The sequence below is a fragment of the Lycium ferocissimum genome, chromosome 2 (assembly GCF_029784015.1).
Source record: "Lycium ferocissimum isolate CSIRO_LF1 chromosome 2, AGI_CSIRO_Lferr_CH_V1, whole genome shotgun sequence".
In the NCBI taxonomy this organism is placed as follows: domain Eukaryota; kingdom Viridiplantae; phylum Streptophyta; class Magnoliopsida; order Solanales; family Solanaceae; genus Lycium; species Lycium ferocissimum.
Window position 1 is genome coordinate 37,881,615 of NC_081343.1, and position 18,439 is coordinate 37,900,053.

Sequence of the window (18,439 nt, forward strand, 5' to 3'; positions counted from 1 at the left end):
TTCTGAGTTCCGACAACGGTCAGATAAAGTGAAATGATAATTATTTCTATTGGAAATGGGTCGAATAATGATTTGCTCGTCCGTCTAAACAATAATTAAGTGAAATAAGATGAGAGAGTTTTTCTTTTGATATACTCCCTCCGTTCACTTTTACTTATCCACTATTATAAGATTTTCACTTTTACTCGTCTACTTTCACATATCAAAAGAAAAATAATTTATTTTTCCTGTTTTACTCTTAGCATTTATTACTCATTCCAAGTCATTTTTCCAACTCCAATACAATTATACATCAATTAATGTCAGTATTATAGTAGTAAAATACATACTTCATTTATTAATTCTTAAAAAACATGCAAAGTCAAAAGTAGACAAGTAAAAGTGAATGGGATGGAGTAAATAAATTCAAAGTCAACTGTTAAAGATCTATTTTTGAAATTTGTAACATCCCCCCGGGGATTGCACGTGATCTTAATATTTTCGTTGAGAAGAAATTACTCCTATTATTTGAAGTTGAATTCAATTGAAGGGCTTGTGTTTCATTCACGGAAAAATACAATGGCCTGCAAAATTGTGTAAAACGGTGAGGTCTGAATGGCCCGAGAAAAAATTCAGTAATCATCGTAACCTTCATAAAATTATAATTTCTCTTCTTAACCAAAGTATATAAAACTAAATAAGAAGGATGATGTTTCTCCCAAAAAAGATTGGCACTATAACTGTTTGCTGATCAACAAGACTTTCCAAGGGATGAAATGCAAACCCAAATTATACCACCATGCCTTATCACGCTTCTCAATAGTGAACACCAGGTACAGGTAAGTTCTTTTCCTCTAATATTACCCTCCTTGTCATATAGTGAAGCTCAAAATATGATTTAGTGTCTCAGGCCATTTGATTATTGAACTCCATTGGAGAATCTCCTTCAAACACCTCGTTAATGGCTGCATCAGTCTTTGATTTCCCATTTAAAGAGGATGTCCCTCCGTATTCTTTGTGAAGTTGTGAGGCTTAAAAGTTCTTTGAGTCAACATGCAATATTCAGGAGCTTACTCATTTCCAATAGAAGAGCTTCAGACATTGAAGGGGTCACAACTTGTGCCAATTCTGGTGTGGTTGCTTTCCCAGCTGCTTCAACATATACATGCATCCAGCGGCAGTAAAAAGACCAAGTGCAGCTGTTGCTATAATGGTTGAATTTTCAATATTCCGGTACCAACCCCTCTACAAAATTTTCAAAATTATTAGTAAAAGTATCAAATATTCACCAAATCACCGGAAACATAAATTAGAAGTCTCATGATAAAGTTTGGCATTTTGCATATATAGTCAACAAAATCAGATGCAAGAGTTCAAACCAGTGAAGTATTTTCTTCCCCTGTTCCTAGTCTATATGTACTATTGCACCTTATTCCTGTCCTCGTGGAAAACATGTCTACATAAAACATATATTGTAGTTTACACGGGGTACTAACTTCTCTATCTTTCTTTTAGAATGGATTCATGAACCAATAATGTTTTGAATGTAGAAAACAGAAGGTGTTGTCGATGATTCAAATACACAACTGTGAGCACAAAAAGATAAATGAGGCTGAGAGAAAAACTAATGCATATTCATCGTGCTCTAGCATACATCATGAGAGACCCCTAATTTCTAAGCAACCTGCATTTAGGCATTCACCATCCAGATGCTACCTTCTTTTAACGGGTTTTAGAGGGCACAAGATGCCACTATAAAATGTGGATTTGTTTTTTTTTTTTTTTTTTTTAATGTGATAACAGATTAAATGGTGTCTTGTACAGACCTGCACAAGAAAGAATAACAGAATAGTGTTTGAAGGAGCGAGAGATAAACTCATTATTCCACTGCGAAGTTCGTTAGGTACGTACCTGCATATCGTAGGAAGAAAAGAAACTTGAGCAAAAGAAACACTCCAGCTTAATATATTCCCCACATTGACTACTAAGAAAGCATGATTTGTTTAAATAAATAAATATATAGTACACTTTTGTAGTTACATGGTTCTCAATCTGGCGAGCGAAGGCAAAACCAGTCCCATGCAAGCATGAAAGATGCAGAATAGCACCACAAGAACTTGTATTTCCTGCAATCACATGGCAAAATAAGGTTGACCAGAAAGCTTGTTATCAAAAACTAAATCAAGAAATTACATGATTCAAGTACCTGATAGTCATATGCTATGACGGAAATGACTAAGCCCATAACAGCAAAAGCATACACCAAGCAGTCTTCTGTTCGAAGTGATAAAGGTCCATTGAAGAACCACGGAAACGCAGTGCTTCCTAGCATCTTAGCATCGAGAAAGCACGGATATATTAAACCTAACAGAACCTCTCTGCCATCTCCCTATAATCAGAAAAAACTTTTAGAGGAAGTACCAATTCTTTCAGACAAGGAACAAAATGGTGATATTGAAGTCAGAACGGAAAGAAAATCTGATTCAGGATTCCTCATGATGTTGGTAATGTTCCAAAGTTTGAGACAAAGTGATATTGGCCAGAAAAGACATTGTTTATACATGGGAAAATGCATAAAGTTCCCCCTCTAAACTTGTCCACTAAACTTAATTCAGAACTTTAACTCTGCAGACGTTTGTTTAAACCAACACCCCCCCCCCCTCCCAAACCCCATTCTAATCTGAAGTGAAATTAATACCTCCTTCTAAAGGTGTCAACCGGTTCCAATTGAACGGTTATGGAACGGTTAAGGAACCGGTTTTAGTTCTCGGTTAAAAAACCGGAACCGCTTAACCGGTTCCGGTTTCAGTTTTAAAACTCAACGGAACCGGTCCCGGTTTGGAGTGTTTAAAATATGTTTTTTTTTTTTTTTTGTATTGTATATATATATTATAGTATTTATTTGTATATTGTAGGTATATTTACATATGTTATACAACTTTATAATTAAAGTTTAAATATTTATCGACTAATCCCTAACGACAAGTCGGCAATTTAATAGTGTTTTTCGTATACATATATATGTATAACTTAGTATATACTTATATATATGTATAACTTAATATATATAGTATATATACTTATATACTACATATACTTATATATATGTATAACTTAATATATATACTAAATATATGTATAACTTAATATATATACATATATACTATATATACTTAATATATATACTAAATATGTGGATAACTTAATATATATACTATATATACTTATATATAGGTATAACTTAATATATATACTATATATACATATATATATATATACTATATATACTTAATATATATACTAAATATATGTATAACTTAATATATATACTATATATATATTAAGTTATACATATATATGTATAACTTAGATATACTTATATATATATGTATAACTTAATATATATATACTTATATACTATATATACTTATATATATGTATAACTTAATATATATATGTATAACTTAATATATATACTAAATATATGTATAACTTAATATATATATATACATATATACTATATATACTATATATACTTAATATATATACTAAATATGTGTATAACTATATATACTTAATATATATACTAAATATATGTATAACTTAAAAAGTTATACTATATATATATATATTAATATACATATATATATATATGTATAACTTACATATACTTATATATATATATAACTTAATATATATACTATATATACATATATACTATATATACTATATATACTTAATATATATACTAAATATATGTATAACTTAATATATATACTATATATACTTACTTATATATATATATACTTATATATAGTATATACTATATATACTTATATATGTTTAAGTATACTATATAACTTAATATACTTATAAGTATATTCTTAGTATATTTTAGGTATATTCCTAACTTAATAAAAGTAAAAATATGAACACAAGTAAATAGAAGTAAGCTCAATGAGCCATATTTTTATTCATTCTTGGATAACATTTATTTGCAAGTTGTATTTTTTTTTAACTTGCAAATAATACATGAGTTGTACAAAAATAGTAGAATAATAAAATCACCAATTTTGAACCATTTCGTTAATTTCCCCCACATCATATTCGGTCATGGAAATATCTTCAAAGTCTTCCATTTGGTCCGGTCCACTAGCTATCAAATCTTCAATTTCTTCCTCTTCGCCTTCCTCCGCTTCGAGTTTTGGTTGCGTCGCTCCGATCTAATCCAATCTCGAATGCACACTAGTACTTGCAAGCTAAAGCCGGATAATGAATGTCTATGGTCTCCAATTTGTGTCTTCCTTGGCTAAATGCGCTCTCCGAAGCCACGGTTGATACTTGAACCGTAAGGATATCTCGAGCCATTCTTGAAAGTACCGGATAGCTTGCCTTGTACTTCTTCCACCATGCTAAGACGTCCACCTCATCCAGTTGGTTGATATCTACATTTGGGTGCATCAAATAAAAGTTATATTCATCAAAGTTTGCAGTAGAAGAAGAAGTTGGCTGTGAATGTAAAACTTTTAAACCCGACAAGCCCTTTTGCTACTTTGAGAAGTAGTAGGGCGTGGAGCAACGGGTGCCTTACGTTCTTCCAAACTAGAATAATGAGTAAAAACTTTTCTAAACTCATCATCAATAGCGAGTTCGGCTTCACTAAAGATGGTTGAGTTCCCGCTTCAATTTCTAAAAATGTATAAATTTGACTAACCAAATTTTTAGTATAAACAGATTTTAAACAAGGATTTAAAAGGAACCCAATATAAATAAAGTTGGGATGGAAAAAAATACTTCTTAAATTTGATTATCATTTCAAAAATAGCCACTTGATAATCGGTTTATGTTTATACTCTTGTAAAACTCTAGCTATTTCCGCTAAGTAGGCTAAAATTCCGGTTACCGTGGGATAAAATTGTCTAGAAAAAGCAAGAGTTGCATTATTAAAATTTTCTAAGAGTTCAATACATTCTTTAACATCTTCCCAATGCATAAAATTTAACCAATCCTGACTATCGGTATTATATTTGTTGTAAACTTGTTGTATGGGAATCCTATACTCATATGCTTGTTGTAGCATAATGTAAGTGTAGTTCCACCTAGTCTCAATTTCTATTTGAATTTTCCTAGGTCTAAGGTTATTTTCCACACAAGCATTCTTAAAATCTCTAATTCTTCCCCTATTAGCATTACAAAAAAGAAACGCAAAGCATTTCTAACTTTTTGAAGAATCATCAAAATGCTCAAGACCATCTTTAACAATTAAATTTAAAATGTACAACTACATCTTACATGAAAAATAGTTTTTAGAGGAGGGTTTATTTCTTTTTTTAAAAGACCAACCGCCTTTGTATTATTAGAAGCATTATCTAAAGCAATACAAAGTGTTTTTCTATAAATGTTAAAAAATCTCATAATAGTAGACATTGAATCGGCTAAAAATTTTCCATCGTGACGACCTTTTCCTTCGTCATATAAAAAAGCTATAATTTTTTTTTGCATAACCCAGTTGTCATCAACCCAATGACATGTAATAGCAAAAAAATCTAAATGGTTAATACTAAGACCCAAATCAGCGGTAAGACAAACATTACAATTTAAAGAATTAAATACGTGGCGCAAATAAAATCTATATTTTTTAAACAAATCTATAACATCGGCTCTACAAGTACTTCTGATAAGAATCGGGTTACTTGAACAAACAAGATTATAATGCGGAAGCAAAAATATGAAGATTAAAGACAAGAATATAAAGATAGGCGAAATTCAAGAGTAAAATCCCCAAATTTCAAGATTAAGTGATAAGAACCCTAATTGGTCTTAGTATTCAAAATTAGCGGATTAAGACTAATTAAGATACTAATAGAGTCAATTCAAGAACTTATATCAAAAGGTGATCTAGACCCCTATTTCGAAGAAATTAGAGACAATAATTAGTATAAGACTAATTACCTTCTTTAATTTACGAATAAGAACCAAAGATATCAAAGGTGCGAATTAATCTTACCTCTTAAAAGAATCGTTCTTATAAGGTTGCAAGATAAATCCAAAGTAGCCACACACAAAGGTGTAAAATAGAGAAAATCTCAATAATAATAATATTTTGTCTAATGAAAATAACAAAATCCACCCCTATATATAGGGGAAACTTATCCCAAATAGAATGGGATTAGAATATACTTTTATGGAAATAATTAAATAATAAAACCTAATTAGGATTAAACTAGGAAATCCTAAAACTAGGAAACCTTTGAACTAGGAAAGCATATAAAATATTGTCAAACTTGTTCCTAAAGAAATAAAGGAAAAGTCAACCAAAGAGCCCATGTTTGGCGTGACTTTCAGCCCAAATTTGGGCGTGCAAATCGCCCCTTAATTGCATGCAAATCGGCTCCCCTCTTTGGGCTCTTCTTTTGGGCTTCTTGTGGGCCTAAATCTTCCTTGTTTCGTACTTGGACTTGGATCATGAAATACGTGTAGTACTTAGTATATCCTCGCTATAGTTCTTGAGCTTATTCTTGGGCTCTTCTTTGACGATAAGCATATATTTTTGATTTCACATTTAAGCCGTCAAACTTTAATGGATGTACGCTACCGTGGATGCTATCATTCCCTCTTCTTGAAAACAATTCGTCCTCGAATTTGAATCTCTTAAAATCAAGTAGACTTCCATTAGTAAGCAACATTCATTAATCGAAAGTAACAATGGTAGGAACAAAACAAGATAGTGACCATGTGTCCACTTAACCCAATTAATCCTAGCATGTATAAATACACCCCTATAAAGCATGTGAATGTCATCATCCCAATAGAAAATTTTCTACTTATATAAGCACCACAAAAATTACGTCTATATGTTCTAAGGAATGATACATGCCTTGCCAATTTAGTTCTATCAATAAAGTCTTCCAATGGGCATGATAAAGACGACACAAGACCCCTAAAGCATGCTTCAAATTGAACACTTTTATGATGTATCCAAGCATCCTTAATTACACCTCCCGATTCTACATAAAAGCCATTCACATAAGCACAAGAGTTTTCAAGAAAGTTAGAAGAACCATTAAATTTCAAAACAAAATGTCCATTAAATCCGAGCTTCTTGTGGGATCATCACAAATAATATTTTCAATCTTATTGAATTCTAAGTAATTGCTCAAATTCTCAAACAAGAAATCATGGATACGTTCAACAAAAAGTATTTGAACACTAGTAGCATAATAATCATCTATCTCCTTATCACTAGTAGTATAGAACTTGTTAAGCTCACAATTAGCAATATTGCTAATACTTGAAGAATTATGTCTCATCATGCAGAAAAAATCATATTCCAACAAGTTATCACATGAAAACTCATTTGACACTAGAATAAGAGAAGAAGAATCATCTAACTCACTAGCAAGCCTACAAACATTATGTCTTTTTTCAACAAGTGAGAATCCACAAATAACAACGTCATGCTCAATTTTAAAAGAGAACAAATTACTCTTATGACTTGAACTTAGAGGTTATAGTTAATGACTTGTTATATAGCAAAATATCATCCTCAAAATTAATAAAGTCACCAACATAAGAAATTAGAGTGTAGTTCATTACCTCTAGAAAGACCTCAAGTGTTCTAGGAATTCCAAGAGTGTGAATAAACCAATTATACATACCATACTTGGTCTTATGCAGCAAAGAAATAATATCACCTCGTTTTTTCTTGTTCATTGGTATTAGATTCACAACTTTATCCTTCTCATCAACATGCACTCGCCCTATGAGATGTGTGTAGTTTTGACCACATTAGGATTAGTTTCATCCAATGATGGTTTTACAATGCAAACTTTCCCATGAGTACCTACAAGAGAGTCAAAACTCGGAAAAGAAGTAGGAATGTTAGAGTTAGAAATAATCTCACTCAAACTCTCTTGTTTTTCTCTCTCAATCTCACGACTATCCCTCTCCTTTTCTATTTCATTATCATCTCTCTTTTCTTTTCTCTCAAGCACACTTTTTTTCTCACTTGACATCCCACTCTCTTCACACAACACAACCTCTCCTTTTTCCTCTCACGGAGATGTCAACATGCACTCCTTACTTCTCTCGTTCTTTTCTCTCTCAAAAATTTCATTGCTTCGCTCACACGTTTCGATCTTCATAAACTTCTGATGGAGGTAAAGGTGCAAGTATATGTTTTCTTCTATTTAGCTCAAGAAAAACTCTATTCTTCTTCCTGTCATGAATTGCATTCCTATTAAACAACCATGGGCGTCCAAGCATGATATGACAATCTTGCATTGGAATTACATCACAAAGAACATTATCAGAATACTTTCCAATGGCGAAAGAAATTTCGCATTGCTTTGTCACCTTAAGTTCATCAAAATCATTCAACCATTGCCGCTTATAAGGAGTAGTGTGCTTGATGCATGTAAGTTCCAACTTCTCCACTACGTATGAACTCACCACATTAGCACCACTTGCATTATCAATAATCATAGAGCAAAGTCTACCATTTATCCCACACCTTGTATGAAAAATATTTTCCCTCCTTAAATCGACTACATTGACATTCATATCCTCCAATCGTGTGGTCGTCATACGGGACACTTTAGCTAAGTTGGTGTCGTTTTGAGTTCTGACTTCAATTTCCTTCATCGTTTGAGACATCTCAAGAAAATATCAAAGAAACAAGTATCTCAATTTGGCTCTTTTCTCTCTCTATTGATCTTACCCTCTCTTGTCTTTTCCACTCAAATTACTACCTTTGGTTGGATTCTTTAGGATTTATATATAAACCCTATTAGTAACAACCTTTTAAGTAAGATTTAGAAAGAAAAAATAATTTACCAACTCCTTGCATTTAATTGGGATTGATGAAACAAGAAAAAAAGACTAATTTATGTAAAAAGAAAACTTCAAATTTCCCTCTTCTTGATTTTCCTTCTTAACGTTGGAAACCAAGAAACACATCAAAACAAGTTTCTTGATAATAACTCAATTCTCTAGCAATTGACTTTTTTTTTTTTTTTCTTCTTTCTTGTGTAGCTTACCTTTAACAACTACAATTAAAATAAAAAAAAAAATTTTCATTTTTTTTTTTTTTTTTACGAAACTCCCAAGATTATCAAGAACGGAACCTTGATAGCACCGCTCTGATACCTTCTGATAAGAATCGGGTTACTTGAACAAACAAGATTATAATGCGGAAGCAAAAATATGAAGATTAAAGACAAGAATATAAAGATAGGCGAAATTCAAGAGTAAAATCCCCAAATTTCAAGATTAAGTGATAAGAACCCTAATTGGTCTTAGTATTCAAAATTAGCGGATTAAGACTAATTAAGATACTAATAGAGTCAATTCAAGAACTTATATCAAAAGGTGATCTAGACCCCTATTTCGAAGAAATTAGAGACAATAATTAGTATAAGACTAATTACCTTCTTTAATTTACGAATAAGAACCAAAGATATCAAGTACTTGAGAATTAATCTTACCTCTTAAAAGAATCGTTCTTATAAGGTTGCAAGATAAATCCAAAGTAGCCACACACAAAGGTGTAAAATAGAGAAAATCTCAATAATAATAATATTTGTCTAATGAAAATAACAAAATCCACCCCTATATATATATGGGAAACTTATCCCAAATAGAATGGGATTAGAATATACTTTTATGGAAATAATTAAATAATAAAACCTAATTAGGATTAAACTAGGAAATCCTAAAACTAGGAAACCTTGAACTAGGAAAGCATATAAAATATTGTCAAACTTGTTCCTAAAGAAATAAAGGAAAAAGTCAACCAAAGAGCCCATGTTTGGGCGTGACTTTCACCTCAAATTTGGGCGTGCAAAAAATCCCCTTAATTGCGTACAAATCAGCCCCTCTTTGGGCTCTTCTTTTGGGCTTCTTGTGGGCCTAAATCTTCCTTGTTTCGTACTTGGACTTGGATCATGAAATACGTGTAGTACTTAGTCCACTCTCGCTATAGTTCTTGAGCTTATTCTTGGGCTCTTCTTTGACGATAAGCATCTTTTTGATTTCACATTTAAGCCCGTCAAACTTTAATGGATGTACGCTACCGTGGATGCTATCAACTTCTAGGAATACCCTCAAATAATGGATTATAACAACGTTGAATGTAAGTAACAAACCCCAAACCCGAGGGAAAGGAAAATGGTAAACAATCATAAGCTACCATTTTAGCTATTTCTACGCGTTCTTTTTTCTTGTCATACTTAAAATTTCTACCGGTTCGTGGGTCTATCGTCATTTGAATCCCCCCCACATTTGAACCGTTTGCTCTCCCCAAGCATCCATATGTTTGGTTCTCATACGAGAATTTAGTGTACCCGTTCCACCATCCTTACCGATTCCTTGCTTAAAACTAAATACTTGTCCACATATGTTATGTAGCCGATTGGCTTTCCCTATTCTTAGTCATAAATTTCCAAATTTTAGTTTGTTGGCTTACGAGTTCTAGGCGGTTTTTGTCTTGTGTATGTGATTGTGCGGGACATGTATCTCTATGGGATTTTCGGGGGGGTTGTGTTTCATCATCATCATTTAAGTCTTCATTAAAAGTGTCGGTAAAATGTTGTTGCATTGCCTCATGACCTAAAAGTGGATTATTTCCACCAACATCAATACCTACATTAGGTGTTTCTTCCACAAATGTTTCCTCATTAAGCGCACCTCTAACAATACGACTACTATTACTCGCACCACGTCTTAATCTCTTTGACATTATTAAATAGAATTAATTTAAATCACAATCAAATAAATCACAAGAAAATAAATTACAACAAATTAAATTGCGTAAATTAAATTGCGTAAATTAAATTGCTAGAATTAAATTGCGAAAAATAAAGATAGAGTTGGAACGAAGGTACCAAATTCTTAGGATTAATTTCCAAGAAAGTCAAGGCGGCTAGAATTGCAAATCCACCAAAGCTACTTCGGATTGTTGCAAAATCACCAACTCCACCAACAATATTATAATTGCAAAATTAATAATTGAAAGTTGAAACTATAATAAGACTTTGTGGCTAGTTATTGCAAAATAATTATAATTGAGAGATTGAGATTTGAGAGAAAGATGAAGAAGAGTGAATTGGTGTGAATTAAAATGAAAATGAAGAAGGGTTTATATAGGGGTGGGGGATGGGTTAAAGTGTTAAAAAAAAAAATTTGGGGGCCAAAATTAACAAAATGGCCGTTTGGCAACGGCCATTTTTGCAAATGGGACGTTGCCCCGGTCCATTAACTACCTGCCCACCCGCTCTTTGCTTTTTTTTTTTTTTTTTTTAATTTTCCTTAGGTTTAACCGATCCGTTAGGTTTCTCGAATTAACCGGTTGCTCCGGCTCCTAAAATATTGGACCAGGACAGATAATTAAACGTTAAATTAGCAGGAAGCAGGTAGAACGTTAACCGGTTCGGTTCCGTCCGTTTCAAGTTAAAAACCGTTAGCCGAACCGGTTGACACCTTTACCTCCTTCCCAAAACAATCCCAAATTAATGTTATACACGCGCTGACACGTGTATAACACTATTTCTTTAATCGTTTTATTTTAATTCATTTATTTATTATTTCTTTTTAGTTTTGCCCTTCTTCTTTCCCAATTTTCTTTCCTTTCCTACATTCATGGCAGCTCTCTTTCATGGCCAATTTTTTTTTTTTTTTTAGTTATCAAATTCACAACACACACACACCCCGCCCATAATTCAAGGAGCTTTTCAACACGGTAGTTTATTGATGAGATAGACATTTATACAGAGAAAAGAAAGGTCGCTGGAATTTGATTTGCTGGTGAAGATGGTACTGTTTCAATCTCTACTTTTGAATCTTAGATTTCGACTTACAAAGGTAAGATCTAAGGGAAGTGTTTTAATCAGTGATTTAGAAAGGAAACTTTTACATGGTCAACTTCATCGGAAAAAATGGCACCAGCGAACAACTTTTTCGGCCAATCAAACCCACATCTAATGTCTAAGAAACAAATTAGATCTTCCTTTTATTATGTGTAATATTAAACCTAGTAATCAAATTTATAAGGAAACAAAAAAGAAAAAAGAGAATGGCGTGGATGAGGGGAAAAGTATTTCCGCCGGAGATGGCAATGTCGGAAAAATCTGGAAACACGAAAGAGAAAAGGGAGAAAAAGAATAAGGAAAGGAAAAGAGAAAAAGGAAAGAGGAGAAGAAACCTCGAATGAAATTAAAATATTAAGAAAAACATGACTAAGGCCTCATTTGTTTCCATTAAAATTAAGACGTCTGAATCTGAATACATATCTGAATATTAAGATGTGCATTAAGATCTAGATATCTGGATCTGAATGAACATCTGAATATTAAGATGTAATACAGTATCCAATACCGAACGCACATCCGAATATTAAGTACCGTTTGTTTTCAATGAACGAACGTGCATGTGAAATTACACTATATCAATAAAATATTATAAAAATCTCATTTCAGCAAAATAAATTTATATTTTTGATAGAACATAATATTTGGATATTATATTTGAAAAAAAAAATTAAACTATCTGAAATGCAACTAAAATTTATATATCAATATAAAAAGTATTACTGTAACAAGGTAACATGAATTTTTTCTAAGAATTCAACATAAGTTAATTTTTTAACCAAAAAAATCATCCAGCTAAACAAAATCTCGTTCCACTTCAAACCTCAAGTATAATATAATTTAACTAATCAACTACAAAACAATCAGATCAAATTCTAACGTTTAAACACTATAAAAATATTTCAAATAATAAAATATAAAACTATCAAGTATTTCCTCTTCTTTGCATTAGTTGAAGTGCAAGTTGTTCACGCATATTGTCCATTATATGTGAATCTTCAGCTGTTCAATTAGGCCCATTTGTTTCATCCAACACATCTTCGTGTTCTCCTTCTCTAAACTTTTCAATGTTTCCTGAGAAGTAAGAACCAAAAAATTTTCTTCAGCTAAACCAACGTTAGCAAAAATCATCAACCAAGGTTCCACATAAAGGTCTCATTTTACTTCTCAAGTCCAACCCTTAAAGTTGTTGGAATTAAAAAGAAACCCTCCTAACTAGTGAGAATGACCCTTCAAATTGTCCAGAAGAACATCCATAAACATTCCCCAAACTCACTAGAGAAGCCATACTACTTAATTCTCTATACACTTATCTTAAAGCTCAAATGAATTACCTAACAATGCACCAACTAAAAAGCTCAATTCTCAAAAAATTTCTCCAAATTTGAAAAATCAAGTACCTGGGCATACAATGAAATTCAATTCAATAGGTAGAATTATGAGACTAAAGCAAAAAAAAAAAAAGGATAAAAATTATTCTTTTTGAAATCAAAAAAAGAACCCCAGATGGATTTTTTTGTATTTATTAGCAGGGAGCGGAAAAAGCTATTACCTTTATGAGCTATTACCATGGACTACGTAAGAATGCAGCAACTAAAAAGCTAATCGTGAAAGACCAATCCACTAAAAAGCTATTACATGGAGTAATCAATAAAGTAGTTACCAGCATTGAAGTACGGATTTTAAATTTCACTACAAACAAAAAGGTGGTTGACATGATAGCCCCAAACCCATAAATTTCTATCACGGTACCAATCTCAATACAACATTAAACCCAGAAAGTAGAATTTCTTATTACTTTTAGCAAAAAGTTCAATCTTTTTCCATAAGTGGGGCAACAAAAAAAAAACGTAGCACGTTGATAAACATCAATATACCCAAAAATATTGTGATAATATACAAAATACTTATAAAGATTATGAACACTTACTAGTTCAAGAGGGAAGGGAGGGGGGGAGGGGGTGGGTGGGTGGGAAGGAATTGGTTGAGAAGAGAAGGCAGAGGCGTGAAATTTTTGGCTGAGAAGAGACGGCTGTAATGAGTCTGAATGGAATAAGACTCTTTTATGGATTTGATTTATTCAGATCTAATCGTATCCATTAAGAGCTTTTATATGAACAAACAAACGCACTTAATGACTCGAATCTAAATAATTAAAATTCGCACATTAAAACAAATGCACTTAATGGGCTGAATCTGAATGATTAAGATTCAGACCTCCATTAAGTGCAAACAAATGAGGCCTAAGTATAATTAATTATATATCATCCAATTAGATAATGACATTTGGACTGCTTTTTTAGTGTTAATTTTCCTCCTAGCTCCCTTTCCAAAAGTTGATTGTCACGTCACCTGTTAAGGGGTATCAATTTCACTTCAGATTAGAATAGGGGGTAAATAAACGCCCGTAAAGTTACCCTGTGCGTATCCGAAGGATAGCGGCTGTGGGTTCCCATGTCATTAAAAAAAAAAAAGATGCCCGTAAAGTTAAAGTTTAGTGGACAAGTTTTGTGTGTGTGTGTGTGGGTGGGGGGGTGGGGGGGGGGGGGGCGCTATTTATGCATTTTCCCTTTATATGTTAAAGTTACAGGAAAATGGCTTATCCACATAATATGTTGACCGAAGACTTGGATATATACTAGACGGCATGCAGCTATGTCATACACAAGAAGCCAACAAAGCCAACTCACCCTTGGCACAAAGCATGAATATCATCAATCTATTCATCAAAGGTTTCCATTAGTAATAAGAAGAATGCTCTGCCCTTGACACACTTCATTCTGACTTACAATTCAAATCTGATCAACTATTGTGTTGTTTCACAAAATAAACTTCAGCTACTACCTTCAACAACTAATATTAAAGTTTAAGGTTACAGAAGTAAGTCACACTTGTGTTCTCCAAGTGTATAATCCAGAAACTCTATAATATCCATCTGAACAAGGATAGAGGGAGTAGCACTTATCTTATAAAAAGAATAAAGGGAGTAGTGTTGTGCATAGTTTCTTGAAATATTTCACTAGCACATCAATCCAAAAGAAGAAAAATAGAGTTACATATTTAGGTAGATTAGAGAAACGAGTGTTCCTCTTAGAAAAACGTTTCTATGAGATAAAACAAAAATGTCAACCAGAAAATTTTTAATGTTTGTTTCATCCATCCGAAGGCAGTGAAATTCATGTCAACCAGAAAATTTTTAATGTTTGTTTCATCCATCCGAAGGCAGTGAAATTCATGTCAACCAGAAAATTGTTAAAGTTTGTTTCATCCATCCAAAGACAGTGAAATTCATACCACAATGGTTGGAGCCCAAAGGATCCAAAAAATAGCAATGGAGAAGTGGACAGAAGCTTGCGCCCATGATAAAAGCCATATCCTTTTATCTGTCAGGAATAAACAATCCCTAGTTATTTAGACTTATATTGTGTTTTAAGCAAAATTACTAACCAATCTGAATTCCAGAACTACCAACTTGCATTCATCATTCATATGATTTATCTCATACAGATCCATGTTCATTCTGTCCGGCCATACTATATTATGATCATCCAAAGTAGTTTCTAGTTTCTCAAAGTGGACAATTCAGAATTCTGCACAGTTCATAACATAAAAAACGAAAGGTTATATAGGACCTTGATAATTTACTCAATGGACATACTTATCTCCCTTTAAATTTTGGGCAATGTGAACCCATTAAGTTCAATACGGAATGCATGAACACACCAGGAAAAAGTCCATGATTTTGTTGCTGTGTGACCACCATTATTTACTCAGCCCACATTATTATGCGTGTGTGCAGAACAGGAATAAAGTCTTGAAGAGGTAAAGTAAGATAAGAAAAAGAGCAGAAAATCCGCACCCTTGAATATATATGTATGAAATTTAGTCTGATAATCCTTAAAAATAGTTGATTTTGGATCTTCCTTCCAGCCTTGGCTAACGTGAACCAGAGCAATAATAGCCATTACCAAAACCGCACCGGAAGGAGAAAGCAAACTTCTCTTTCCATTACCACCAATTAAGCAGTTCCCAAGCACTTGGCTTCCAATGAAAGATGCAGATTCAGCAAAAGTCATTAACCAAAACTTGTCATTCACCAAATTTTGCCTCTGTCCCAGCTGCAAATAATGATCCATATCTTAGTTAACTATATGAGACTATTCCACTGAAATAATTCCAAAAACACCTGTGTCTAAAGTCTACATGAACTGGGAAATGTTCAGCTGAAAGCACTTAGGCTGCTGCTGATGGCAAAGAAACCTATACTGAAAAGAATATAGTTATATGGCTCCAACCTTTTATTTGTCCTTTACTCCATCCATTTAGACCAAATAAAATGGACAAAAAACTCGAACTAGCAGGTTCCAAACAATTGTAGTTCCCTCATGCAGAGCAAATGAAACCTCGCCTGCCAAAAAAAAAAAAAAGAAAACGTTCTAAAGACAAACCTTATCATGCTCAACAACCATCCATGTTTCGAAGTTGAAGAAGAAGATCGTAGAAGCAAGAGAGAGACAGATGCTAGCAAGCCAAACACGTGGATCTCCAGTTACCCTCCTCCATATGGCAACAAAAAGATGCAGCGAGCAAAATAACAAGCAGACCTTTTTCTGGCCACTGCATGGGATGATGTGCTAAATGGTAATTACCTCGCAACTTAATAGCAACAACCAATTTAATTATAGTAAAGTCGGCGCAGCACCATATAATTGAAAACACATACTGGCTAAAGAAAGAGCTTCAAATTCATGCTATATGGCACAGTTCAGAAGAACAGTGATTAATCGTAAAAACAACCTTACTTTATATCGTAAAAATCTGTCATTGTAGATTATTTGGTTAATGGAAGATATTTCATCTGAAACCTTGAGAAGAACTTAAATGTCCCTTTTGAGTTTTGACATATTGGCTAGGCAAATAGCAAGTTCAGTTCCCCACCCCCCCCCCCGGTTACGAATCAGGGGCATAGAAAGTGAACTTAGAAAACATAAGTAGAAGTCTTACATCAAATCAGAGAGCACACCTTGAAATGTACCAACAAAGAGAGCAGCTGCATATTCAAGACACAGAGAAACAATCATCTGCTCCCTGCTAATATCATTGTATAACATACCATACTCTCCAAATACTCCCCATAAGCCTTCCATCACTGTGAAATAGTTTGATTTGTATCATAGCTGTAACATATATATGACTAAACTGCATTGAGGACACAATACTTATTTGACTTACACTAATGTAGTAATCATTCAGAATTACAGTGTACAGTGTACACAGTGCCTTAATCAACTTCAAAACACATTCTTTTACACTAATTTATATAGCTTGTAACTGATATGTGTTTATAAGCTGGTTGTAACTCGACAAACTCTAAGCTTGCAGCAAGAGCGGGTCTAGTACTGCTTCATTGGGTCCGGCCAAACCCACTATAGTTAAATAATTTCAAAAATATATAAACATAATGAGTTTTTATTTTTATTTTTTCCTTTTATTTTGAGTAATTGGCACTTTTAGTCCCTCAAATATTGATAAATTCTGATTTTGGTCCTTATGATATCTACTTAAGCCCTTTAACCTTCAAGTAATTGATATCTGCGCATTTGATCCTTCTGACTGTAAACCTTCACAAATTTAATGAATTATTAAGTGTTAAACCGTTCAATTATCAATGTATCATGACAAATTCTTTCTAAAAAAAATTATATTGTTACTCCGTATGTGAGGGTAATATAGTACAAAAAATAGTCTACCTATCACATATTTCCTATATATAATATAAAGTGATCAAAAACACGTAAATTAAATATGTTTAGCCAAATATTACAAGGACCAACACCAGAATTGATCAATAGCTGAAGGACAAGAAGTGCAATTTTCCTACTAATTTTGAGTAGGCAGCAATCCATGCAGTGGTATTTTGCAGCCATGGATTAATATTCCTTGATCAGCCTCTTGGCTTGTAATTTATCAGCCATGAATTCGGGCATGAAATCTTCAAAAATTTTTGAAATAAAATTTATATATTTGGAAATTATGCAAAATATTCACAATGATTGACAATTCAAAATAGTTAAAAGGTATAAAATTACGGTTACGGTTAAAGAAAAACATGTTTAACTCTCGAAATCGGAAAGGTGCCACATAAATTGGGACGAAGGGAGTAATTCCAATTCTAGAAAGCATACCCGAAGAAAGAGAATATAGGAAAAGGAAACTTGTTTGGGAAGTAATGAAGGAAGAAGGAAGGGCATGATCAAATACTGAAGAAATTCTGGTATTGTTGGAGTTGCTTGGCAAAGAAAAGATTGAGAAGCAGCATGATATGAATATGAATAAATAGAATACTGGATTTGGCTCCCAAATATTGCTCTCAATTACTACCCCCATATGCTTGTGGAGAAAAGGATTGGGAGTGATCAATTGATTCAATGTATTAGGCCTACTCCCTCCAACTGTTTGTTTTGTCTGTCTGATGGAAGTTGAAATTGTTCCGGTTGACTACGAGCTCACCGGCTTGCCAGTCTAAATTTCCCCTATTTTGTACTCGCCTTACTTTTGGCCCTCAGGACAACTAATTTTTTCTTGTGCCATGAGTT

General features: G+C 33.1%; 1 protein-coding gene across 1 annotated transcript; it reads right to left on the minus strand.

Moving 5' to 3' along the window:
- Positions 1-608: 608 nt before the first annotated feature.
- Positions 609-18,439, minus strand: LOC132036296 (uncharacterized). The gene is made up of 9 exons (XM_059426605.1): positions 18,029-18,439; positions 16,848-16,992; positions 16,292-16,460; positions 15,703-15,961; positions 15,138-15,226; positions 2,186-2,368; positions 2,020-2,105; positions 1,806-1,890; positions 609-1,224 (listed from the first exon to the last, which is right to left on the minus strand). The coding sequence occupies exons 1-9, from the start codon at positions 18,228-18,230 to the stop codon at positions 1,090-1,092; spliced, it is 1,353 nt and encodes a 450-aa protein (XP_059282588.1). The 5' UTR covers positions 18,231-18,439; the 3' UTR covers positions 609-1,089.

What these genes read in the sequence shown, in the direction of transcription:
- LOC132036296 (XM_059426605.1), bottom strand. Translation starts at nt 18,230, where the DNA reads ATGGGGGTAGTAATTGAGAGCAATATTTGGGAGCCAAATCCAGTATTC. An exon ending in CCTATATTCTCTTTCTTCGG is followed by an intron (nt 16,993 to 18,028) that starts GTATGCTTTCTA and finishes ACTATTTCACAG; the next exon opens with TGATGGAAGGCTTATGGGGA. An exon ending in GGTGTGCTCTCTGATTTGAT is followed by an intron (nt 16,461 to 16,847) that starts GTAAGACTTCTA and finishes CATCCCATGCAG; the next exon opens with TGGCCAGAAAAAGGTCTGCT.